General features: G+C 35.6%; 1 protein-coding gene across 1 annotated transcript in view; it reads right to left on the reverse strand.

Annotated features, from left to right (window-relative positions):
- Nucleotides 1–27,674, reverse strand: part of LOC144435463 (sushi, von Willebrand factor type A, EGF and pentraxin domain-containing protein 1-like) — an 86,358-nt gene that overhangs the window by 56,892 nt on the left and 1,792 nt on the right. Inside the window, exons 2-3 of the mRNA XM_078124057.1 lie at nt 26,862–27,266; nt 24,619–24,960 (exon numbers count right to left, since the gene is read on the reverse strand). Coding sequence (XP_077980183.1) covers nt 24,619–24,960; nt 26,862–27,266 — 747 coding nt within the window. The remainder of the gene's footprint in view (nt 1–24,618; nt 24,961–26,861; nt 27,267–27,674) is intronic.

Consider the following 27,674-nt stretch of genomic DNA (forward strand, 5'->3'; position numbering starts at 1 on the left):
AAGTATAACCATTATACTTCCATGCTATAATGATTAATATAATGGTTGTCTTGGTAAAAGTTGTCGACCCCCCCCCCAAAAAAAAAAAGAAAAAAAAGAAAAAAAGAAAAAAAAAAGATCAACAAAACATTCTATGATATTGAAAGCGCTCCTGGCATGTAATTCCATAGAACAGTTTCCTGTAGGGAATGGCAGCGATTTCATTCAAACTCAAAGACAGAGATGTTGCTAACCAACGTGAACAGCCATAAAAAATTGTATGTGAATGAGTATGACTCTGAGATCCCGCTAACGGTTTCATTGTTGTCGGTCTAACCAGAGACACTGGAGAACTTCACTGTCTATGATCTAATCGTATTGCTCAGTGTGAAAACCGTGCAAAGCGTTACTATTTTGGCGTTGTATTTTCGCACATTTTTGGTTCACAAGGGTCCAATAATTTAAGCTTGAGTTAGGAAATAGGCCTGTTAAAAAAATTGTGTTGTTCCGATTAGGCAAAATAAATAAATAGGTGGGGTAGGTAGATTTATTTTTATTCATGTGCGAGTGTCTAATTCTGGTTTTCCATTTTTTCCAAATGATCTCTGTGTTATTGGCTTCTTTCCATTAGATGTACAACCATTACAGATTGGAGGAACAGTTTTATATTGTCTTTTTAAGTTGATGTCAGTTTCTGCATCCACTATGTCTCGTGAGACTTCACAATTGTTGCGATTTTGTTAGTTTTTCAAGAACACGTAAAAAAAAGTTAAGGGTCGGCAGTGAAAAACTAGGTGGGTCGGGTAACAGAAACCAAACAGTTATTTTTTAGGCCTAAGGCATAACGTAGCATATAAATCTACCCAACCTGCGCGAGCAAGATCTGCATCGGTCAATGTAATATTTACATGGTCTATTACAATTTGGTAAAGTGTACCATTGTATATGCTTGTGCGAGACGTAAAAAAACATCATGCCGTCTAATTGTATGAAACGATTTAGTCACTATGGTTTTGAAGTCAGTGAGATAATGTTTGTGAATTACCCGGTATCGTGATGTTATCGCTTGTATAGAAAAACCATCACTGAGGCAAAATCTCACTTTTATCATCATTCATTTTTTTAAAGTCTTCAATCATGCCAATTAAAAATATCGATACTGCAGTCATTTATGTGACTTTTTTTTCCGAAAATGTTTATCGTGCATCTCGATTATATATTTTTTCGTCTTCGTAACATCTTTTTTTTTTAATTGTGCCAAAAGTAGTAGCTACCACATATAGAACAGTGGAAAAAATACAGAATGAGACTCAGAAATGTAAAATCATTTACTTCAATGTCCAAAATGCGGACATCAGAAAATGATGCATGCACGTTGTGATGGACTCGTGATTAGCTCTAGTCCAGATGCCAATTGGTATCTAACTAAACCATAGACAATAGAGAGGGTCCTCTCTATTTTCTATGACTAAACCAAGTTTAGTGAGTGGAGGTGTAAATGGTAACGATACTGTTTAGGAACACGGTGATAGGAACTAGACGAGATTAGCACTGACAACACACGCTCCGCGAACTCCAGCAAAGAGGCCTGGTGGGGTATATAGAGACTTGTCAGAGTTGTCGGAGCTACTGTTCATATACTTATATAAGTTCCACGTATTCTCAATTTATTTCGTGCTGGATAGAAAACAGTCAGTATAGTCCTTGTGTTCTCCAGTGTATAGCCGATGGATTGGATAGTGAGAGTCATGATATGTGTGATACATTGTAGTTTATACACCAGAACTGAATTTTAGACTGATCCTGTCGGCATCTTCAGAGAAAGCATCTAGCGGGTACCACAATAAACTGAAAACGTAACGACTATAAGCATAACTATAAGTTTTAATTTACATGGAACTACGGTCATATTTGATAAGCTTATCCCCCACTTCCACATATGGTCTCATACCCCTTGGTCAGCGAAAAGCCAATCATGTTCATGTCCGGACATACGAGTTATAAATGGGGCGGTCATGTGGGTTAAGTTAGGGTGGAATATAATATATGGAAAAAGTCTGATTGATACTGGCTGTGATGGGTAGTAGAGCATTTTTTAATTGTCAAAAACAGGGTTGGGGGCCGAATGATATGATTCAAAACGTCATGATTTTCTGGTATATCTTTGTTGTCATGTTGTGTGTCCAGTTGAGGATGGCTGTCTTTGACTGGCAAGTTAAGCTACAACAGTAAGTGACTGATTTTGAAAGCAAAGAAAGTGGAAGAACATTGGTGTTAGTTAAAAAACTATTGTTATTAAAGATATACAAGTAAACACAGCAAAACAATTGAGAGTCGGTACGGAAAGGAACAGATGACCACAGGAAGGTGTTCAGCTGTTCTTCATTGTTCTTTGCAATTTGACGACCGGGCGAAGCCTTGAGTAAGTCCAGAAGTTCGAGCAGTCAGTACGTCGCCATTGATAAGGCCGAATGTTTTTGGCAGTATATTAGGTTGTCATTGAGTAGCTAGCTGTTTATTAGTAAGCTTAAGTCTCGACAAACGTTTGTAGTCGTTTAGGTGTGAGCCATTCACTGGTAATGACTGACATTTTCCCTACTTGGTCGCAACCTCACCTACAAATTAATTGTATATGGTATTAATTGTATTAACTGTCATACTCTACTGCTTTTCTACCACTAAGACTGTCCCCTGGCGTAAGGACAAGCAATGTGCATTGTCAAAAGTGATTCTCACGTGACCCCTTCGCAGGTGGCAAGAAATGAACAGAAATCAATAAACCCATACCTTGATTGACATTACCCACTATACAAAGAAGAAGTTGAAATAATTGAACTTGAAATGCCTTTTGCAGGCCGATAATGTAGGACAAAGAGGACGTAGTGCTGTTACTTTCTACTACGCAAAAACCACAGACAACTAACACAACAACACTGTAATACTTATGCCGGTAGGATTTAAATAGATTGCTGTGTGAAAATTTCAGCTAATGACCAATTTGAACTTCAGTAAAATTGGTATCGCTGAAAGTTAAACGCGATACAAAAAATACAAATAATACCTCTACCTATTGGTTTTGTTAAAAACAGAATCTTTGCATGGAAGGTGGTATGTCGTCAACTTAAAGCTAAAAAAATGACAAAATAAAACGAAGTGAGGGCAGTTAACAATCACCACATTGTAAGTGTCAAAGAGATGACACCTTCCTATAACCCCCACCTTGCATGCTACAAAGTTCACAACCTTGTAGATAATCTTTGAAGTTTCGCAGTTGTACTTCTAAGAGGGTGAGGGACTGGTATGTGAGTAATGGTCAACAATAGCAACACAGATTCAAAACTGATAACTTTGAATATTCGAGGTAGCCTACCTCCATTTTTGAACAAACCATGGAGGTAGGAACACGTCTTTTCTACCTCCATGAACAAACCGATGTGTCTTTAATAGGCAACCGTCCTTGAATCATCAACTATACACTCACAGTCGCAGTTTTCAAACAGACTTTATTTGATTTTCGGATACCGGCTCAGCCAACAACCCTCGCTGTTTTCTTCGGATATTTTGTCATGCTCAGGCATTCGTACAAAAGATTCAACACTAATGTTGTGGTATATTGGTTTTGCGAGAACTAATATCGGCGATCACATACTAGTAGTTGTCAGTGTTTTCGCTAAAGCAAAATACACGGAGATGGTTCAAAATCACTTGACTATCATTTCACTCTTATTTAAATCTACAAATATCTCATTAATATTTTCTCCCAGCTTACTTCAAACTATATGACATTTTCCATGAAAAAAAGGTGCGTATCTGGAGCAAAGAAGTGTTTCAGATATCAGAGTGTTCACGTTTGCGTGACCAAGACATAGACTGGCAAGCGACGCCATGAATTGTGATCGAATCCCAGGGTCGGATAGGTAGTAGATCAGTGTTCATAATAATTCATTTGCGTGTTCAATTACTAAGTCATCGATGTAGGGTTATAAATTCAGTGACTACACCATCAACAAAGTTACTTCTTACTATAAATCATGTTGAAAAAGACCCTAGGAAAATGTCTAAGCAACAATGACGGGTGTTACTTTTTTGCAGTTTTTATCCAAATAGTAATCGTCGAATAACGTGACCCTGGCTGAAAACTGCGACAGTGAATGTACCATAAATTCCCAAAACAGACTGACCAGAACAGACATATTGACACAAAAAAGTGTGCAAGTTTACATCTTGTGACAGGTTTGGTTGGGGTCACCTCCATCGGCTAATGGTCGAAATCGTCATTGTAAAATATTTTTAATTACCCTCAACTACAAATCAGCGTATCGTTGACGATCATTTCAATCGTAAGTGTTTAGAACTGATTCAGAAGTAAAACGTAGAATTATTAATGACAATGGTATGCAAAGTTTTGTTGTTTAACAATCATCAGCGATTTGGCATGTTTGCACAAACCACAGATACTTGTTAGTGCATACACTTTTGATACTTCTATTCTATAAGGTAAAGGCTAAATTTAAAAAGACATGATCCCAGTATTAACTTTTTTGTTGCGGCTATATTTCCTAAGTGAGGTGTGCCAAAGAAAGTTGTCCCATGATACTTTGCGCCAGTGCGACTTTTTGACATTGTACGTTCGATGTTCCCAATGAGTAAATGGAATTTTATCGAGAAGTCTATTCATATTTGTTTATGACAGCAAGATATTTTCAATTTTCTGTTTTTGGTCATTTTTGGGGTCAAAAACTGTCATTTGTTTTGTAAATAAAAGAATTCAAAGTAAAAATGAATGACAGCCGCAAAACTAATCGATTGAATGGGCTGACATTTGGTGTGCATGTATGTTAGAGTATCTGGATGAAGAATTCTTCAAGAAAATTTGAAGATGACATTGATATGCAAATACGTCTAAAACGTGCTGTGTAGTATCATATTATAGCCATGTTATTTTACAATACTCGTGAGAAAGTAGAATTTATTGGTGAAGTAAAGTTGCTCATACACCTAAGAAAATTTGACTACACTTGAATACATAATGAGCAAATGAAATGATCACAACAATCACATATCTTTGTAATATTATGACTATACAAGATCTAATACAGGGACGAATGGAGTACTTATCAAATAATGCCCTCCGTAACTCAGAAATAAATGTAGATGCGCTGTACCATGCAGTTACGATCAGCGGTTTTGAACTATGGAGGTAGGAAGGAAGGAGGTAGGAAGGATTATAGTCCTACCACCATTTCTGAACAAAATCGTTGTCCTTGAATTGGAATGGTATGCTTTTAATACAAAAGTTGCACAAACATATGTTCTTGCTTTCAAAAGTTTTAGAATTAACACCATGATTTCACCGTCGCCCATACTGAGGTTTTCCTGCATCTATTGCTATGGATTTTGTTGGTGGGACTTTGCTGTACTGTATGAACACTTGTTCAGACTCAGGCCACTAAAACACAATTGCAAAAAAAAAACGTAAAGACACGAAGTATCGTTTTGCACAACGTTCGGCTTGAAGCAGGTTTGAAGGGTAACCATGCACGACAGAGAAGATGGGTTTAGAGCCCCATTCACACCTAAAACAAAAAGCGATTCTAGTCTGTTCCTATTATAGTGGTCTGAGGTTCAGATCAAAGTGCCGCATTCATCCACAACATAAAAAATCATAGACCCTACACGACTGGCGTTTGTAAAAGTCAGTTTTAAACCATAATTACTACACCTCTTTATCTTCTCGGCAAGAACATGCAGTGCTGCAATCCAACGTGAGGACCTCTCACCAACTTTCAGATCACTTCACATTGGGAACGTTGGTGAGAGTTCTACTAATATAATTCAGACTGAGGCAAAAAAATATAGCCTTTCTGAGTTGAAATCCGAGGTTTAAATCCTGATATCTGAAAATTCCCAATCAACCCAGATTACATTGAATAAAAAATAAGTCTAACAAACAATTTATGATTTTTCAGTCCCGAAACTTGCTATTATCCATACACTGTATACAAAGCTAAATACACGGTGATTGGTGTATCGCACTCCTTGACTGAGTGGGTCGGAAAAAAATAGGTAGACTCACTTGTCATAAATCGATTTATAAATCCACAAAGGCACTGTGACAACTAAAGCAGTCCCTTTACAGACCATTTTTCTTTAGAAATAAATAGGCTAAAACAATACTGAATGACAGGCAGTCCAAGGTATGCAAAACCATAAGCGAGCGCGTACTCACGATGCTAGATTAACACACTATTTTACCTGCGCATTGAAGACGCACAGTAAAAAGACCAGTTTTCAACATTAATGCAGGAAATACAAAGCTAACAATTCAAAATTGTATAAAATGTAAGAAAACAAAAAACAGGCGACAGTCAGAGCATGCATGAACTTCGATTTACAATACCATTATTAAGTTCTTGCATTTTGGGGCTAATGAAGTCATAGAGACTACATGTAGAGTGGGCGAGTTTCATCACAGTTAGTATAATCAATGGCACCGTGATAATTCTGACTTTCACTTGAAACTGGACCAGAACAGTCTAGGTCGGACGAGTCGTCATCATCATCAATTCAAAGGCGACGTAACCAAATATACACCGTGAATTCATCTTAGATCGCACCGAGTTGAACAATCATGTCTGTCATTGTTGTCCTCTTTGACTAACATCGAATGTATTTATCATTGTAGAATGTAGACCTTTACGCTGTTTGACCGACTATTGAAGTATAACCCACATAGGTGATATTTCATTGACCTACATGGAAATGCTTGTAAATACTTTTTGCAAGTAGTAGTAGCTCAGACCACTCTAGTATTTTAGTGGTCTGAGGTAGTAGTAAGAGTTTTTGCTAACGTTTACATGCTAGCGTAGTTGTACATGTACGTATACATGTCAGTTCGTATGTACATGTACATTAAATGTAGCTCTCATCATATCATACACTGTACATGTGTGTAACCCTTTTCTTTTGCACCCCCCCCCTCCGCCTTCATGTGGTCAAACACAGACAACTAACTAACTAAATAGTGTTACTGTTAGTTTTCTGTGGGTCAAACAATTAGTGTACACGCCTTGAATCACATGCAGGCGAGATAGATTTGAATATTCATTTGTTTACTGCCCGGTTATGGGGGTGAACTCATGAATATATTCTGAACTAAATGCAAATGTATTCAAATCACTTCCGACTCGCAATCTGAACTATTTTTCAGATCGAGTATAATCCGATTAGACAGGCGCTAATGGGAAAGTACAGAAACGTCCACCTCATCAGCATAAAAGTACAGAATTGAACTCAATCTGAACTATAGTACGGAAAATGTCGTAATCTGTACTATTTTTTCTACTAGTGTAATAGGGTTGTCCTCTAGGATCGATGCGGACTTATAGGGTGTCCTATTGGACGTTAATAGTTGTTTTGACGCCCACGGGGTTGTCCTATTGGATGCAAGTAGGGTACGTTGTCCTATAGGAATCGTGTCAAAAAAAACATAGGTTGCCCTTTAGGACTGCCCTTTTAAACTGTCCTGTAGGATTGCCCTATAGGAACCTATAGTATTTTTTAGTACATGTCTAGATCTGTAAAACATTCATGCTGGGTTTTGGTTGGTGACTAAAAATCCCATGTCTCCAGTGTAATTTTAACATGTGACCCCAACCAATAACTCAGTGTTTTCACCATTTCAGTATAGTGAGCAGATGGATGGTCAACCAGACATTTTTCCTCTCCAAATAAGGAGTTGAATTAAGTATTCAACCAATCAACTGCTATGCATGGTATCCTTGAAAAGACACATAGCTTGATTTGCCAAGTATACGGGTTGTGCGCAGACAACACTTGCAAGGTCAACCATCCAATCATTGAGGCTACTCATGATCATTGTCATACGTACAAAAGCAATAAACGCACTAGGGCAATTACACTCTTTGTCATAAAAGCTTAACATTTGAGTGTTTGATACACAAAATCCATATCATGAAAGCTTAGCATTTGGGTGTTTGAGACACAATCCATATCATAAAAGTTTAGTATTTGAGGTTTTGTGCAACAGCCTGAGGTGACAAAACAAACAGTCCAGGCGAAACAACACTAACTTATCTATCGACTCGCGTTGACGCAATGCTTGATGTCTTCTGTTTTAGAATAAATTGTTGAATGGGAAACCTCAAATGCTAAGCTTTTAAATTTTTATGACAAGGATTGTATGTGTGTCTCGAACACCCAGATGCTATTAAGCTTTTTTTTAATGACAAAGAGATTATACACTCTCAGCATCTAGGTAATTGATACTTGTACTATTTTTAAAGGCTTTCTGTGGTAAAGAGGTTAAGCAATTTGCGTAAAGAAGTTTAGACATCAAATTTTAAGAATTGGGGGAAAAAGACTTAACGAAATTGGCATAGCCCTCAAAGTATTGATGACATTTTTAGGACCGAACTGATTGCACATCTTTTTTGATAATTAATGATCATACGTGAAAGACTAGTGAATTGGTGTTTTTATGATTGCAAATCATTAAAGAAACTGTTTACGTTCACCCCAGCCTTAATGTATTATAATCCTTATAAGAAGTACAAACACCTTACATCTCACTTCAGAATGACTTTAGTGGTCTGAGGAATTACAAATGTTGGCTACACCGTTACTTGACATTCCGAAGCAGGCTGTAACCTTTATAAATACAGGGTCTTATCAAATGAAATTCTAATGACCAGCGTGAATGGAATAGACGCAGCTGTGATTTTCAAGATAAACTCAATTGATAAGACCCTTGCATCTAAAAAATTATACACTTTTTTCAAAGTCCATTTTAAACAATCAATGCCACATGAGGTATCTGATAATAGGAGGTCGTACAATACAAGGACGCCAATATATATGTAGACTGAGTGAAGTTGACCTAAGTCACTAGAAACGCTATTTTTTTTATCTCAGACAAGTAAAAGCAGACAAGTTTGCAAAGACAATGGATTGAACCTTAGTCTGAGATTGAACAAAAGACATCTATTTCATGACCTCCTGTTATCAGATACCTCACTTGGTTTTGATTGTTTGAATTGAACTTTCAAAAGAGTGTAATTGTTTATATACAGGGGTCTCAAGTACTCGATAAAAAGAACAGTAACTGCCTTAAATGGTAGATTTATTTTAAATAGTGACAGGTTTGTTTAGGGTTTAGACAAAATGTCCTGACCAGAAACAATTCCTTTTTTGGCCTTACAGCAGTGCAGGATAAATGATCATGAGCATGTAAAACCGTTCATAGATAATCGGGTGCTGTAAAATTAATATTTACTAACCTGCCGCTGTACGTGATATTAAACTCACGAATACCAACATCAGTTGGATTATTGTCAACCGTATTCTGGAAAACATAATAAGGATATCATCTATAAGCAAGAAGTCGTAAAGAAAACAAAGATTGCATATTGAGTAAAAAAAGTACCAACATAAATACAATCGAAACAATTTTTTTAAATATAGAAATCTGAAAAAGAAATTGTTTCTTGCTTGATTTATACTATCAAGAGTTTTAAAACAAATATGATCCAACAATTCAGATGTGTGATGCCTGTGAATTTTAATTAAAAAATTTAGCTGTGTTTCTGTTCTTCCGTAAAATGCATGTTAAACCAGATTTAAACTGAATGCCCTCCATAAGGGGAGGCTTGCAAATTCATGATTTATGCAAGAAATTTAGCTACATATGTGATTTTTGTCAAGTCCCATGGTGAAAGTCAGTTGTCAAAAACGTTGTTCAAATGCCAGAAAAGCTTGCAATCTTGGACTGCACTGGGCTTTTATGATCTCCTACATACCCCGGATATGTACACCCGTTTCCACGGCAAATAATAAATGACATTGAAACCCACATTGCGCATCAGTAAGTTTACATACTTCATGGTAGACATCGTAACAATGAAGTGATTAGGTATTATTGCCCTACTTTGTAAAATGTATACATACTTGTTTCAATTGAGATTGACAGATGCACCATGCATCTGCTCCAAATCGTACACATGCGTGAAAGGTGTGAAGTGAGCAGACTATCGTGACTGTATATTTTGCAATAAAGCTTACAGATTATGTGTATTTTTAGTGCTCTCCTCCTTGCTTTGATGTAATAATCTTCAGATTTAATGAAAATATCAATACAAATACTTGAAACCCCTGAAAACAGAGTCTTTCTCAGTGTAGAACAACAGCGTGTATCCGTACCGTAGCTTCCTGGTTTACCTTACATTGATGTTGGTGGCGCACTTTCGAAACGAAGTGCATGTGCGACCAGCCGATCGAGTAATTAATTACGCAAATTTACATTTATATTCATGGGATTTTTACCAAACCATAATCAGTTCTTGCCATTACTCAACGGAACACTTGTGCAAAATTTCGTTTGAATTGAGCCAGCCATTTTGGAGAAAACAATGAAACAGACGGACAGACAGACAGACAGACAGACAGACAGACAGACAGACAGACAGACAGACAGACAGACAGACAAACAAACAAACAAACAATCAAACAAACACACACACACACACACACACACATACACACACAGAGGCATTTCAGCCCTAATGTATCTCCTTCCTTATGGAAGGAAAAAATGGCTATATTTTCGCTAGACCTCAATACCAATACCTCTCTGTATCAAGACCTAATCGATAACAACTTAACTATGAAGCAATTTGTTCATTAACATAATACTAGTAACAAGTATGTGTATGGGATTGTGTAACACAGATGCATAATAATAATGGTAACATTCCAAAGAAAAACGCAAGAAAATGTAGCGCTGAACGTAGACGCGAATTTTGAAGTATAAATTTAATTCGTAATATGCATGTTATTTCTACCTCCCGTAAGGGCAGTTTATGTTATACCTTTTAACTGTCTGTCTGTCTGTCTGTCTGCCTGTCTGTCTGTCTGTTTGTCTATGTATGTATATATGTGTATGTATGTATGTATGTATGTATGTATGTATGTATGTATGTATGTATGTATGTATGTATGTATGTATGTGTGCGTCAGACTGAGGACACGATATCTCGAAAGCTAATGCATCGATTCTAATGAAACTTGCTACATATCTTCATATGAACACTAATTAATCATTTGCAAAATTCATGTTTTTGTAATTAGACTATGTCTTAAGAATTCAAACTTCAAATTCAATGTAATTTTGTACGTGTATTAACCATAACAAAGCCTGTTGGCATACTTTTCAGTTTTAACAATTAGTGTGCATAATTAATTAGTGTTGGTAATAAGGCTATATCTAAAGAATGCACACTTCAAATTCTGAGTTCATATGTCATATAATGTTTGTTGATGTAGCTTATAGTTTTAATTCATAATTTGCATAATTAATAATTTTTCGATTAGGTAATATATTAACTATGCAGGCTTGACATTTTATACAGTTTCATATAATTAACTTTCCAATTTAGAGGTACTTATTTATAATAGCTATATCTCAGAATTTTGCATTCCAATAATGTATGTAGAAGATCTATGGTTTTATCCTTAGAGTGATCCTATTTTTTACCTCTCGTAAGGGGGGGGGGTTATGTTATACTCTTGTCTGTCTGTCTGTCTGTCTGTCTGTCTGTCTGTCTGTCTGTCTGTCTGTCTGTGGACATGATATCTCAAAACCTATCTTACCGATTCTAATTATACTTGCTACACATCTTCCCTATGCTAAACACCAGAACTAATACGATTTTGGTAAATATCCAATGAAGATTAATTAGTGATTTGCATAATCAATGGTTTTTAGTAATTACATCAACCATAACAAAGCACACATATCCTATAAAGCCTGTTGGAATAGTTTTTAGTTTTAATGATTAGTGTGCATAATTAATTAGTTTCGGTAATTAGGCTATAACTAGAGAATTCACACTTCAAATTCCACAACATTTGGTATATATATCTAACATAATAAAGCACAAATGCCCTATAAAGGCAGTTGGCCTAGTTTTTAATGTTAGTGTGTAATTTGCATAAATTATTGATTTTCAGTAATTAAGTCATATATATCTAGAGAGTGCATACTTCAAATTCCACAAACTTTCGTGGTGCATACATCAACCAGAAAAGGCCAAAATATCCTATAAAGCCTCGCATAGTTTTTATTTTTAAAGATTAATATGCATAATTAATTAGGTTCGGTAATTAGGCTATATCTTAATAGGACTGTATTCCAACAATATGTTTCTCATTACCCAACCGACCCAAATGTTTAGCTCCGACATCTACTTTTTTATTACAAATTTCGGTTTATTACAAATTTCGGCAATTATTACAAATGTCGGTTGTACACAGCACTTTCGCTGGCAAAATAGGCAAGTGTCTGGACTGTCGACGCCATCTCTACAGTCATGGCAGCGGCGACGACAATTGCTCACAAACAGAGGATTTCTTTCATGACAAAAGTTATTCAAGTAGTGGACTTGAGAACATGCCAATTTTGTGGAGATTATGGGAAGGGCTTGTTACCAGGAATCCAATAAAAAGAAGTTAGAGATGAGGAAGAGGAGAGGGAGAGAAACGTGAACAAGATGATTTTTAAAATTTTTTTTATACTTTTTATAATTAACCGAATGACTCATATAGTTGCTAAGAGAAACATACAAAACAATATGATCACCTTTATGAGACATTTAAATCAGTTTGTTTTTTTAACTCTAATGAGTACAATGTACACCATTCCTCACCGGGTTTATCACAGTGTGTACCAGTTCAGTTTTTTTACACTTGTTTGATATGGGATGGTGGGCGCACATTCTGTCGGCAATAAACCCGAATAGCCAGGCTGATAGATGGTCAAACATGGCGGCGGGGAGTGATAAACGTAATATGAAAGTTTATAATATATATATGTTATATGTACTTAAATTAGCAAAATAACGTTCTTGCATATAAAGAAAAGAGTTGAAATATAATATTAGGGTAGCTGTGCAAGTTTTTATGACATCTATCGGGAGATGTCATATTTGAATATATGAACACTGTCAGCCTGCACTTGATTGATTTCTCAGCCGAACTATTCCGAGCAAGAGACGGTGTAAGCCGGTCATGACGTCGACCGTTCGATTCCACGGGTCACTCAGTCCATCCACCATTGTGTATTATTGTGCCTTTTCAAGTGGTCTTCAATAACTCAAGACTACAATAGAGCCAAACATTTGAATGAAGATAAAAAAAGGTAGACAAGCTAAATGGAAAAAGTGACTACGTTTGCCACACACTGTATATTATTTATGTTACCATGGTGACAAAGTAACTGGTAATATTCCGACTAATTTACATGATGAGTCAACACTCCTTTTTAGCACTGACCATCGTCTGAGTTAATAACCAGGGGCTGTATGATTGTAATACGTTGCCAAGTAGATTGACATGTTGTTCTACACACATGGAAGACATTCACAATCATTCCAGTTCCAAAGAAGCCCAACCCTAAACAGTTAAACGGCGACTACCGGCCGATTACCTTGACATCAATTTTGTGCAAGTGTATGGGGAGTATTGTTATGAATTGAGTTATTGCTTTGTGAGGTAGTTAACAAGTTAGATCTCTTTCAGTTTGCGTATAAAGCCCACAGGGGTGTAGGGGATGCATCTATTACACTATCTTAATTGTACAGCATTTAGAACGTTAGAATTCGTACGTACGTACGGATTCGTTTTGATAGACTTCTCCAGCGCATTTAATACTATACAGTTATACGTTCTATTAAAGCATTTGATTGAGTTAAATGTTAATTCTAACTTAGTTCTTTGGATCCGCGACTTTCTTAAGGATAGACCTCAGCGGGTTTGCGTTAATGGTTATATGTCTGATGAAATAATTGTACTGAACGTTGTTGCTCCCCAAGGTTGGGTGTATCACCCACATTTATACTGATCACATGAGATGCAATACTGCAATAAGTTGTCTGTTTAAATTTGCCGATGACATGGCACTTATTGGTCTATTACTTGATGAAGACTCTTTAGTTGATTATTTTTGTAATATTCACATTTTAAATAATTGGTGTAAAGACAGCTTTTTCGAAATGAATGTTGCAAAAATAAAAGAATTGGTTGTAGCACACAAAGTAATTTATCATTTCACGCCTGTATCAATGAATGACGATCGATTCTGTCGAAGTTGTTACTAGTTTCAAATACATTGGGTCAATTCTTGATGGCAAGCTCTCTTTCGCCGAAAACACAGTCTCTATCGCGAAAAAAGGCTCAACAGAGACTGTATCTCCTTATTAGGACATTAAAGTCATTTGATGTCAATCAGAATGTGCTGCAATTGGTATATAGGTCTATCATTGAAAGTGTTTTGACTTTCAATGTAATCCTTGTTGGTATGGTAACTTCACAGTTAAAAACAGGAGTAAACTCAACCGAATTGTAAACACAGCAGAGAAGATCATTGACTGTCGTCAAGTTACATTGGCATGTCACTATCACAAGGCAGTTAACAGGAAAGCTCGCTCTTAGAAAATTGTCAATGACCATGTGCAACCCTTCCACAGATCTTTTGATAAACTCCCATCTGGATGTCTTTGTTTTGTAAATTGACGTTTGAGCCTAAAGACAAATTTCCGCATTCGTATATGGATAATAAAGTTAGTGAATTGAATTGAAGATACCTGGGCACTTCGTCATAAGCTCTGCTAATTCAATCCATCATCGAGTGTTTCCACGACGCGACAATCGGAAAGTTCACGTCCAAATGAATTTGAAAATGCGCTAGAGAAGTCGACGTTGTTATGCTTGGTTCTGTTTGAAGCAGGGACGTGTTCTGTGAGGTCTGTCATGATCAACTCAGGTCAAAAGTATCCATGATAATTAAACTGTGTTTTGAACGTATATGTAGTAAATATATGCAGAAATGAGAACATGTATGTTAAGGCAGGCGCAAACAAAATCGCAAAAGAAATTTTAAAAAGGCAAATAGTTGCTTTGAAAAATAAAGTAAGTTTACCTCATTTTCTTGGTTTCCTCTTGTCACCGTCTTCAGTACAAATACAAATAACAAATAGGTAATTCGCACTTGGTTGTATAGTTACCTATACGCATGCGTTACGATTTATTCCCGCCCACATTGAGAGACACATTCTCCGATTGGTCGATTGTAAAGACTATATACGTTTGTAAAGAAACTACTTAGATAGTAATAACCCACGGAATGTTTCTTGACATCCGTCGCTAAAAAAAATTAACTTCGATGAACTGTAGATTTATATGTAAGAAATTTAGCTGTTGCTCATGACCTGATTATGTTGTGTTCTCAGTAATAACGGGAAGAAAGTATTGCGAGGTTTTGGTACACGTTTTCAGCCAAGTTTTGCAAAAACTCCTCAAATGTTTCGTTTGCGTGTTTTGATTAACGACAACCCGTCTATGTCGGATATTTGGACAATTTATACAAATATTACAACGTTGTGTGTTCTGATAATGGTCTGTTGGTACCTTTGAATTCACGTTATTTTACGAGCGAAGACACTCCTCTTGAGCTCGTAAAATAACGTGAATTTAAAGGACAAATGCAAGTGTAATAAAAATACAGCTGTGAAGATATATTGCAGACTAAGGGTCGGTATATGTCTTTGCAACTTGAAATAAATAAATAAAGGAATGATATGCCTGAATGAAACAGTTGTGTAGATGTTGATAACAGTGGATATGTGGAGTCGTGATGGATGAGTGGTTAGAGTGACCGGCTTGGAATCTACATGGTGCAGGTTCAAGCCCTCTTGCTGCCTACTGTTTGCTTCTGTGACTAAAGTCTTTGGGCAAGATTGGTGCCTCAGTCAACCCAGCTGTATCATTGGGGACCTGGTAGGATGTAGGTTATAATATAAAGGCTTTAATCCCATCCGCTTAAATGGCTGCAATGAATTGTATGCTCCCCGGGGAGTTAAGGAAGACTAAAGAGCCGTTGTACCCGTCTGATCCGAGCCAGAGGTAATAATTGTACATTGAGCACGGCGTGGGAAAGTGCTATATAAGAACCCAATATTATTATGTTTTTTATACAAAGTAAGACCATGTCTTTACAACTTGAAATCAATAAAGGGACAATATACGATGTCTTTACAACTTGAAATCAATAAAAGGACGTCGACAATGTAATGACCTTGCCCTATTTAGAGGTTACAAATTAAACCTATGCAATGTCCAGTGACCATTTCGTCTCTGTTTATGTCTCTGTCAACGTTCAAATCCTAACGACATAATATATTACAAGTTTAAAAATGTCGAGAAAATCCCCAAATATGCAGCCGCCAATCAAATGTTCTAACAATGCCAGAAGATAATTCTAATGTAACAGTATATTTATAAATATCACAGCCAACGAATGGTATGTTGTCTACTGTTGCCATTGCCATCTGAATAGAAGTGACAATCAACGTCGATGATGGGTGTAACCCTGCCTGTAGTGACACTACCAGAACTTGCACTAACAATGGTGAATGGATTGGAAGAATTCCAACTTATATCAAAGTAGCACATATGATGTACTAATCTTTGCTGTTCTTTATAGTGTCACAATTTCGTTTGCAATACTGAGAATATGTTTTTACGCACCTGAAACATATAGTCTTGGTCATTGCTTTCTATATTATCCCATAGACCCTACGTCTATGCTTATCCCAAGGAATTAATCTACGAATTACGTAATGCTCCGAGTATGATTCCACAAATTTGAGCCGCAGGTGAGTATATACTTATCATAGTAGTGCGTAGATTCGTACACAGAGCTTTATGGCGTAAGTTATTATAGATTACGAGTGAGTTTATCTTTGTCTTATTATTATTTTCCAAGTAATGTCCTATAATATGTTTTGTTTGCTTTCCATTATTGTGCATTATTATATAGGTATAATAGAGTCTATATCAGTTCTCGTACTTAAAATAGCACATACACACACCTACACAGTCATGTTCCAATTGTCACTGAGTTAAACTTGTTCTTTCCAGAACCACTTACATAAAACATGGACAGACAGAAAGGAGCCGGTTATCGTCAAATATTTCAAAAAATAACCCCAAAATAAAGAATTTCCCGATGATTAAAAAGATTAGATTATCACATGCCTATAACAAATAAACCGGAAAAAAACTATGCAAAGCTGTTGAATATTGTTGAACAACGGGTGAATTGCACATGAAACAATGCAGTTATATCAAAGTTGATATATAATAGTTACTGCTTCGACTTATTTATTGTAGGCGTGAATTGAAGTGAACTTTCGAAAGTAGTAGACAACAAAATATATTCTATCATAGCATGCGCTCGGAAAGATGTTGTCGTTGAACAAAAAATATGTATTAATCGTATACCATGATAATCCAAGGTTATGACAACCTGTGTCTATGTCACTGGTTCTGGAGAACTTATTTTCCAAATCACCATTATGATTGGCGATAAGTCACCTTAGGTCAATCGTACATTACTAAGCTAGACTTAATTTTTATTTTAAATTGTTATAAATATTACCTGTATGAAATAAGCATGTAATATTATGCACTTAATTGCCTGTTTCGAATTTGTACTCTTTAAAAAACGATTATATCCTCGAGCTCGTAGTGTGCGTATGTGTACACATGTGTGTGTGTATGTATGTAGAATGTATGTATGTATGTATGTATGTATGTATGTATGTATGTATGTATGTATGTATGTATGTATGTATGTATGTATGTATGCATGCATGCATGTATGTGTATGTGTGCGTTTGTTTGTTTGTGTATGGTTTTTAGTAATTAAGCTATATTTTAAGAACACAAACTTCCTATGAAGGCAGTTGGCCATATGTATGTATGTATGTATGTATGTATGTATGTATGTATGTATGTATGTATGTATGTAAGTATGTATGTATGTATGTATGTATGTATGTATGTATGTATGTATGTATGTATGTACATTGTATGTATGTATGTATGTATGTATGTATGTATGTATGTATGTATGTATGTATGTGTGTATGTGTGTATGTGTGTATGTGTGTGTGTATGCATGCATGTATGCATGCATGCATGCATGCATGTATATATGTGTGTATGTATGTATATATGTATGTATGTATGTATGTATGTATGTATGTATGTATGTATGTATGTATGTATGTATGTATGTATGCATGTGTATGTATGTATGTATGTATGTATGTATGTATGTATGTATGTATGTATGCATGCATATCTGCCTGCCTCTGTGTGTCTGTGTGATGCCCTATAGTGTATCCACTATACCAACCAATCAACTAATCAATCCGATCATTTAATGCATATATCAATGAAACAATACAAAAGGTATATATTTCTTTTCTTACGTAGTTTCTCTCCAAAGTCTTCCATAAAAACAAATGATGACGATTTCAATTTCATATTTTGGTCGTGGCCCATATTAACAACATATTTCACCCACCATTTTATTGTGTCCAACTACTCGTATTGTGTGAATAATTTATACCATACTGTAATTGTGTACATATAAATACAAATTACTTTTTTCTCTCTGTTTCCCAGTATCTACTACCCGGAGTCTGAACACGATTTGTCAAACAGGAATGAAATACCACCCTCTTACGTCACAGTTATCAGTGACAATGTACATTCCGACAGTGAAGGTAGTTCATATCATGAGGACCGTAATAAACTTCCGCCAGCATATGAAGAAGTTGCATCTCCACATTTGGAAATCAGCAATATGCTAATGAGTTGAAAATCTTGATAATATCTATTCATTTTCCATCAAAATTTCTTTGGAATTTTTATCAACTTATTTGCGTTGTACATTGCTCATTGAATCATGTCGTGTCATCTATTGCTTAGTTTTCAGGAGCCCACAGCATATATGTATATAGAATTCACGAGATGTTGTAATGGTAAAAACTTTGAGCTTGGAATTAAAAGAGTAGACATTACAAATTCACACTAAAGAGTTACCGCAAAGTTAGCATTTCAGCAACATTTCTTGACTCAAACTGCATACACAATAAACAGTCGCAGTGCTACGTTTAAATTCGAAAGAACACCCATCTCCCATCGAGGAAATTAGGCATATAGTCACGTAGTGATACACATGTTTCTGTCCAAAACATAAATATATAAAGTAGGACAAATGTGACCAAATCTTGTGCGCAAACATGAAATACAAACCAATCCTGTCACATGTGATTGAAAGTACTACTTTCAGAACCAGTTTCCTTGATAAAAAAGTTCTTAACATCATTTCAGGTACCACTGCCGTATATGAAAGTTTGCTATCTATCCCTTTTGAAATAAATGAAATTTGGAGATCATCTTGTTTTCAAGCAAATTGACACACACATACACATACATATATACATACATACATATACATACATAATAATGTTGGTTTCTTATATAGCGCTTTCCCACTCCGTGCATATTTTGGTCGTGGCCCATATTAACAACATATTTCACCCACCATTTTATTGTGTCCAACTACTCGTATTGTGTGAATAATTTATACCATACTATAAATGTGTACATATAAATACAAATTACTTTTTTCTCTCTGTTTCCCAGTACCTACTACCCGGAGTCTGAACACGATTTGTCAAACAGGAATGAAATACCACCCTCTTACGACACAGTTATCAGTGACAATGTACATTCCGACAGTGAAGGTAGTTCATATCATGAGGACCGTAATGAACTTCCGCCAGCATATGAAGAAGTTGCATCTCCACATTTGGAAATCAGCAATATGCTAATGAGTTGAAAATCTTGATAATATCTATTCATTTTCCATCAAAATTTCTTTGGAATTTTTATCAACTTATTTGCGTTGTACTTTGCTCATTGAATCATGTCGTGTCACCTATTGCTTAGTTTTCAGGCGCCCACAACATATATGTATATAGAATTCACGAGATGTTGTAATGGTAAAAACTTTGAGCTTGGAATTAAAAGAGTAGACATTACAAATTCACACTAAAGAGTTACCGCAAAGTTAGCATTTCAGCAACAAAAACCGTATTTCTTGACTCAAACTGCATACACAATAAACAGTCGCAGTGCTACGTTTAAATTCGAAAGAACACCCATCTCCCATCGAGGACATTAGGCATATAGTCACGTAGTGATACACATGTTTCTGTCCAAAACATAAATATATAAAGTAGGACAAATGTGACCAAATCTTGTGCGCAAACATGAAATACAAACCAATCCTGTCACATGTGATTGAAAGTACTACTTTCAGAACCAGTTTCCTTGATAAAAAAGTTCTTAACATCATTTCAGGTACCACTGCCGTATATGAAAGTTTGCTATCTATCCCTTTTGAAATAAATGAAATTTGGAGATCATCTTGTTTTCAAGCAAATTGACACACACATACACATACATACATGCATACATACATACATACATACATACATACATACATACATACATACATACATACATATACATACATAATAATGTTGGTTTCTTATATAGCGCTTTCCCACTCCGTGCTCAAAGCGCTTTACAATTATTACCCCTGGCTCGGATCAGAACAGCACAACGGCCCTTTAGTCTTCCTCAACTCCCCGGGGAGCATACAATCCATTGCAGCCATTTAAGCGCATAGGATTAAAGCCTTCACATTGCAACCTACATCCTACCAGGTCCCCAGTTATACAGCTGGTTTGACTGAGGCACTGTCGTGGTTTAAATCTTGCCCAAGGATTTTAGCCACTCAGAAACAAACAGCAGGCAGCGACGGGGCTCGAACCTGCAACCTGTAGATAGATTCCAAGCCGGTCACATACATACATACATACATACATACATACATACATACATACATACATACGTACATAAATACATCCATCCATCCATCCATCCATCCACACACACACACACACACACATACATACACACACATACATACATACATACATACATACATACATACATACATACACACACACACACACACATATTCATACATTCATACATACATACATACATACATACATACATACATACATACATACATACATACATACATACATACATACATACATACATGCATACATACATGCATACATACATACATACATACATACATACATATACACACATACATACATACATACATACATACATACATACATACATACATACATACATACATACATACATACACATGACTCCACAATATACATACACATGACTCCACAATTAACTGAGTTCGTACACCATCATTTTTTATTAAGCCAAGCTTAAGGTTACTCAGAAATCGGGCTCAGATCGTAGACTAATTTGTAGCAGTTTCCATTATGTCCACCCCAAATCCAGTTCAAAATTAATTCTTGTCTAGATATCTATTCCAGCCCGAGTTCTAGTTCTTCCTTAGTGTTTATTATGCATTCATTGTATCGGTATTTGCTATGTAATAAAAACATGTCACTCCAATGACTAAAGTGGCTATTAATCTTTAGTAAAAATTATTTTAACAATTATATTGAAATAAAAGAAATGATAATTAACCTTATAACAATATCATTTTTATCATTTTTTACACAAAATGTTTAAGAAAATTTAAACTGAAATCATTATAGCTTTAACTTTTTTTATGCATATTTCAAGCAAACAAAAGTATGATGTAAATTATGGAAACGTTTTACCTTTCTCCTACAAATCACAGAGTATCTCTATGAAGTGTTATGCTATCTGTTGCTTTCAATAGGAAACTTACAATCCAGACTGAGCATGCTCAGATGCAAAGGACCATGAGATTATCTGTGGTTATTGTTATGCCTAATCTGGATTACTGATGAATTAACCTCCCACAATGATCAGAGTTACTATGAATTGGTTATTTGTGGTTACAAACAGTGTAACAATATTTTTTACAATAATAATTAATTAGTATTCGTTATCACATTTCCCATGATGCAACATTCAACATGGCGGGTTTACAAGTCCCCTATTGGCTATGGAATGCTGAAACTTTACCATATATAACAGAATGCATAGTGATCACACAACGGGTTTTTACGCACAAATACGTTGAAGTCCCAGAATCCTCCTGGAATCAGATTTACTTTGAACAGTTTAGATAACTGAATTCTAGTTATAAAATACATTTTTAAATTTCAAGGTAGATTTTATATTACTACAAATTATTTCATAACGGTAATGTTAACAAGATAACACCTGAAGCTGTATCAAATCTATATTTCACACAATTAATATCAACACCTAAACAACGAAACATATTAACATTGAATATTTTTCTTGGTTCCCTTTACTTTTCTCCATTCATCCGATGAAATGGCTAATGAACTAAGGGCCTTACTATTACGGGTCACTAGCTAGACGAATGGTGACCAAAGCCTTAGGTCAAGAGTACTCCAGCTGAATGAAGACAAATATTTGGAAATAACATCATTATTCCTTATGGGAAAATAGGGAAATTGGCAATTTGGAATGAAATCATTTGATTGATATTTAAAGCATCATCGAACCAGTGACGTCGTTGACACAGGTTTTCGTTTTGTGTGCAACGATTATTGTATACAATCCATACTTTCTGTTCGACGATAATAACGTGTGCATAGTATAATTGACTAATTGACTAATAGTATAATTGATTATATCATTAGTAATGCATAGCGTTCAAATTTATCTTAGCCAGGTTATATTTCAAAGGGATAATATAATGACCTCTCGCCCCTTTTCCACAACTTTATCTGAAATATGAAAAAGAGAATATGTCAGTATGAATATAAAAAAAAACACTTTTCAGGTATAAGCTGTACATGTAGCAAACATTGAGCGAGAGTTTGAAAAGGAAGACATATCAATAATCTATTTTTGATTTTAGAATCATTCTTAATTGGAATATTATTCGGCAAAACTTTGTAAAAGTTTCACTACTTAAACTTAAAGAGGAACGCGCGCCATTCGAGGAAATTAACGCATTTTCGAAAAATTCGGATTCTAGGTTTTGCGACCACTGTTAGGACAATGGATGTGAAGCAACTCCAATTTGGTTTCATTTGTCAAGTTAACGCCAAATATATAGGATGAAACATTATGCATAAAATTACTCTCCAGAACCAAAATTAAAAAGAAATTATTAATTCCTAATGTGGTGTTCCATTTACGTTACACACATCGTCAAACATACATTGTTGTCAGTGTCTCTAAAATGTGATTGTGAACAATTACGTACATTTGTGTATTTGTGTCCCCTTTCAGATATTCAGAATTATCGCTATCGCCAATATCATACTCATCAATGCAGAAAGTTCACGCCGATTCGATATGGGACTACTTCCTGACCAACCTGTATAAGAAGTGAAAAAGAGAGAGTACTTAGTAATTAAAAATCCACGACCCTTTATTTGAAGAGTTGTGCTTTCAATTGAACTATTAATATTGTAAATGAATTTGCTGACATACTCTAATAATTAATTTTTCACAAAAGCCACAATTAAAAATGACTGGTTTAATATTGGATTATCCCTTCATAAGTCCATATTTATAATTACTTAAATATGATAAGAGGGGAGGGACTATAATAAAGCACACTTTGTACATGTTTGGTACGGTTGGTTTGGTTTCACCATGGAAGTGTTATACTTCCATGGTTTCACTATATACTAGATTTGTAAAAAGTGACCCATCCTTAAATCCCCCTTTTGCAATTGCTGAAGGCTCCTTTAGTTTGATTTAGAAAATAAAGTGTTTTATTGTATTTATCAGTATAAATTTAACAAATTGATAAACTAAAAAAATATTTTGAAAATTGGCAAATATACAAAAGGATAACAAGATAACGATATTTTTATATGGATAAAGGTGTGTGTTGTTTTGAGGTAACAAATGGAATTTCATTTGGATTTTATAACAGAAAGTCATCAATCAAAAGTGAAATAAGACAAACATTTTGCGGGGATGTAATACTTAATAACATCCCTGATTTACGAGTTAAAGCAGAAATCGATTATTCTCTTTATCAATGTTTCTAGGCTATACCGAAAAAATTGTCATTTTTTTAAATTTCTAAGTTTCATGAAGTCACATACTTATTATGTGTATTGCAAATGTAAATACACGGGGTCAATAGTCTACCACGTGATACGATCTAACTAATAGTAATGCCAGGAGAAATATGTTGTTCAAGGTAGGATGTAAATATGTACACCTGTGTAGAAGATAATTATACCAAGACTTGAGATATAATTAGTATGAGAGTTCTGCATTACGGTTATTCTTTTACTGGTGCATCCTTAGACAGACAGCGATCCTAAATGCACTTACCTTCATGACAGTCTGCCATTTGCATTGTCTTGTCTAGGGGTGCCCATATAAAGGATTTCAAACAAATGAAATTGCAATTGGTGCACGTATCAATGACCGCATTTCAGTGCCCTCTTAGGGCACCCCTAGACACAGAATTCCAGAAGGGAAAGAATGGAGGGGGAGGAGTGGGAGATGTAGGGATGTGAGAATTAAGAATTAAGAGATTGGTGTGTTGATGATACTTGTAAGGGAGTAGCCAAAACAATTCTCGCATCCCAACCTTATAACAATAGGCAACATTCTTGAGCGGAGCGATAAGGCTATAAATACTGCATGATTGATACCTACATGCTCCTTTAATACAAGTTGGCAGTGTTCCAGTCCATTCACCATTGGTGCAGGTTCTGGTAGTGTTACCACCAGTAGGATTATAACCATCGTCACAATTGATGGTCACTTCTGTTCCCTCAGCAACAGCATCAGTAGACAACGCCCCATTGTTTGGTGGTGTGAATGGATCACATGGTGCACTGCAGGTTGGTTCATCACTCCATGTTCCGGCATTGCAGGTCACTTCACTCATACCATTCAGTTCCAAACCCTCATTACAAGTGACAATAACGACAGAGCCATCCCCCACGGCTGTATTTGACACATTTCCACCTTCTATTGTTAGTTCAGGACAAAATGCTGCGTAGACAATAACATAAACAGAGCGACACTACAACGAATGACAACCCGAATGACAGAAAACGAATTGCAGCATTTATAGTATGTAAACAGTGGAATGACACCCTTTTCTACATTCAATTAGTTGAATGACATCCTGCGCTATTACACTAGACACTGTTAAACAAGTGGAATGACACTTTCAGAGCATTGGAATTGCTTTCATTCCACTTATGCTATATATTAGCGACTGTCATTCCACTTGTTCAGAGGATGCCATTCAACTAACTGAATGTTTAGATACTGGAAATGCTGTCATTCCAGTTACAAAGCATTGGAAATGCTGTCATTCCACTTATGCTATAGAGTAGCGACTGTCATTACACATGTTTAACAGTTCAGAGGATGTCATTTAACTAACTGAATGTAGAAAAGGGTGTCATTCCACTGTTTACATACTGTAAATGCTGTCATTCAACTTTCAAAGCATTTCAATGGCTGCCATTCCACTTATACAGCGTCGGCTGTCATTCCACTTATTTAAGAGTGCAGAGGGTGTCATTCATCTAGCTGAATGTAGAAAAGGCCTGGTGTGTCATTCCTCTTTTTACTTTGTTAATGCTGTCGTTCCACTTTCAAAGCATTCGAATGGCTGGCAATGTGTCATTCCACTTATGCTATACAGTGTCGACTGACATTCCATTTATTTAAGAGTGCAGGGCTTGTAATTCAACTATCATTCGTTTTCTGTCATTTGAGTTGTCATGATCATTTGTTTTAAAGTCACTCACTTAAACACATGTTGTATTTTTACATTATAAATTTTTCCATGCACTTGTTACAACAAGTTTGACTAAATATTAGATATCAACCCTGTCTATAAATATTCATAATTTCCTTAGTGGGGTAATATTAACAAAATAAATAACATTTGCAATCATCCATAATCCCTTTGTAAGCCTAATGATCGGTAACCTGTAAAACCAGCTTCACTATGACTACCTTAATAATTATCTATGAGTTAGTTTGTACTGAGCGCCAACACTGGTAAAAGCCCTTCCTCGTCCCAACTCACCATGAAATAGGAAGGTACCGAGAAGGGTGGAATTCAGTGTGGAATGTAGGGAGTTTAAGACAAGCCCAAACCGTCATAACAATTAAACATGAAGTAAAAATTACTAGGTTGCTAAGAAACAACAAATCGATGCACTTTTCACGTACATGTATACTGTTCTTTCAGTGTTACACTGTTATATTTTGGATGTTAGCAGATGTCAATATTTATTTAATGAATTATTCATGACTTTATTAAATATGCACTTAGGCGTCATAAATATTCAATGTTTATCTAATCCATATTCATGTCAATTAACTCCCATGATGCAAATTGTTACACTGAAACAATGAACAGCCATTACAGATTGGAAGAACAGTTTTATATTGTCTTTTTAAGTTGATGTCAGTTTACACATCCACTATTTCTCGTTAGACTTCACAGTTTATTATCTTTTTTCCTAATACATAAAAACAGTTTAGGGTCGGCACTGAAAAAATAAGTGGCAATCATCTATTCAAACAACACCAAAAGTCCGTCATAATGGCATAATATACAGGCACCATGTTATCATTACACTAAACCATAGTTAAGTTTAGAAGTTACATAAGTAATTTCAATGGCGTAAAATATATATAAACTCATCATGCATGTTACTCTGCTGTTGATAAAGCTGTAATGGATGTGTTATGTTATGACATACATACATACATACATACATACATACAATACATACATACATACATACATACATACATACATACATACATACATACATATATACATACATACATACATACATACATACATACATACATACATACAAACATACAAACATACATACATACATACATACATACATACATACCTGGACAGTTGAATACTTTTTCATTGTTCCTCAAACCAATACAGGTACGGTCGTTATCATCATTATTGTCACTGGGAAATGTTCCAGTAAAACATATGAATTTAATTGCCGCACAGTTATCAGTTTCTGCAGGCAGTGTAACTGTGAAACCAGTTAGCAATCTAACATCATTAGCTTCGGCTAACAAAGTGAATATACCATTTGGAAATGTAGCAGCTACGGACGTCCCCGTCAGTGACGACATATCAGAGTAGTACGCTGCCATCAAGGTCGTGCTTTCAACGTAATTTGTCCCACTGGTCTCACAAACCGTTACATCAAAGGTCAGCTCAAGTTGAGCCATACATGAATCAGCACTCAATGTTGGAGGATCAGTTATAGTTACAATACCAAGCCCACCATCAACTGTGAATATTTTTTTAAAGAAAGATATTGGTATTACATGTTTGTAATACATAAAATCATAAAAGAGCATCTCAAAAGCTCGAGAAAGACGCATGTTATTGGTAAAAAAAAATTTCATATTATAAACCCTTGAAATTACAACAAAAAACCTATAATCCTTAAAATCAAAACATTTGTAAGTGCACGTGGTTATTATACGTTTGTGTAACGAAGTCGACTTCAACTCTTCTGTAGATTCTCACCAGAATGTTACTTGGATCTTACTATCGTCAACACTCTCGACACAGCACAACTATACATAGACACTTGCACAGAACTTCTCAGAGAAGGAGATGTAGCTTTATTGAGCTCTCTTAGCTCCCAAACCAATTTTAAATAAATCTGCTAAAACTTACAGATCACAAGTCA

Source organism: Glandiceps talaboti, chromosome 5 (genome assembly GCF_964340395.1).
Source record: "Glandiceps talaboti chromosome 5, keGlaTala1.1, whole genome shotgun sequence".
NCBI classification, from domain to species: Eukaryota; Metazoa; Hemichordata; class Enteropneusta; family Spengelidae; genus Glandiceps; species Glandiceps talaboti.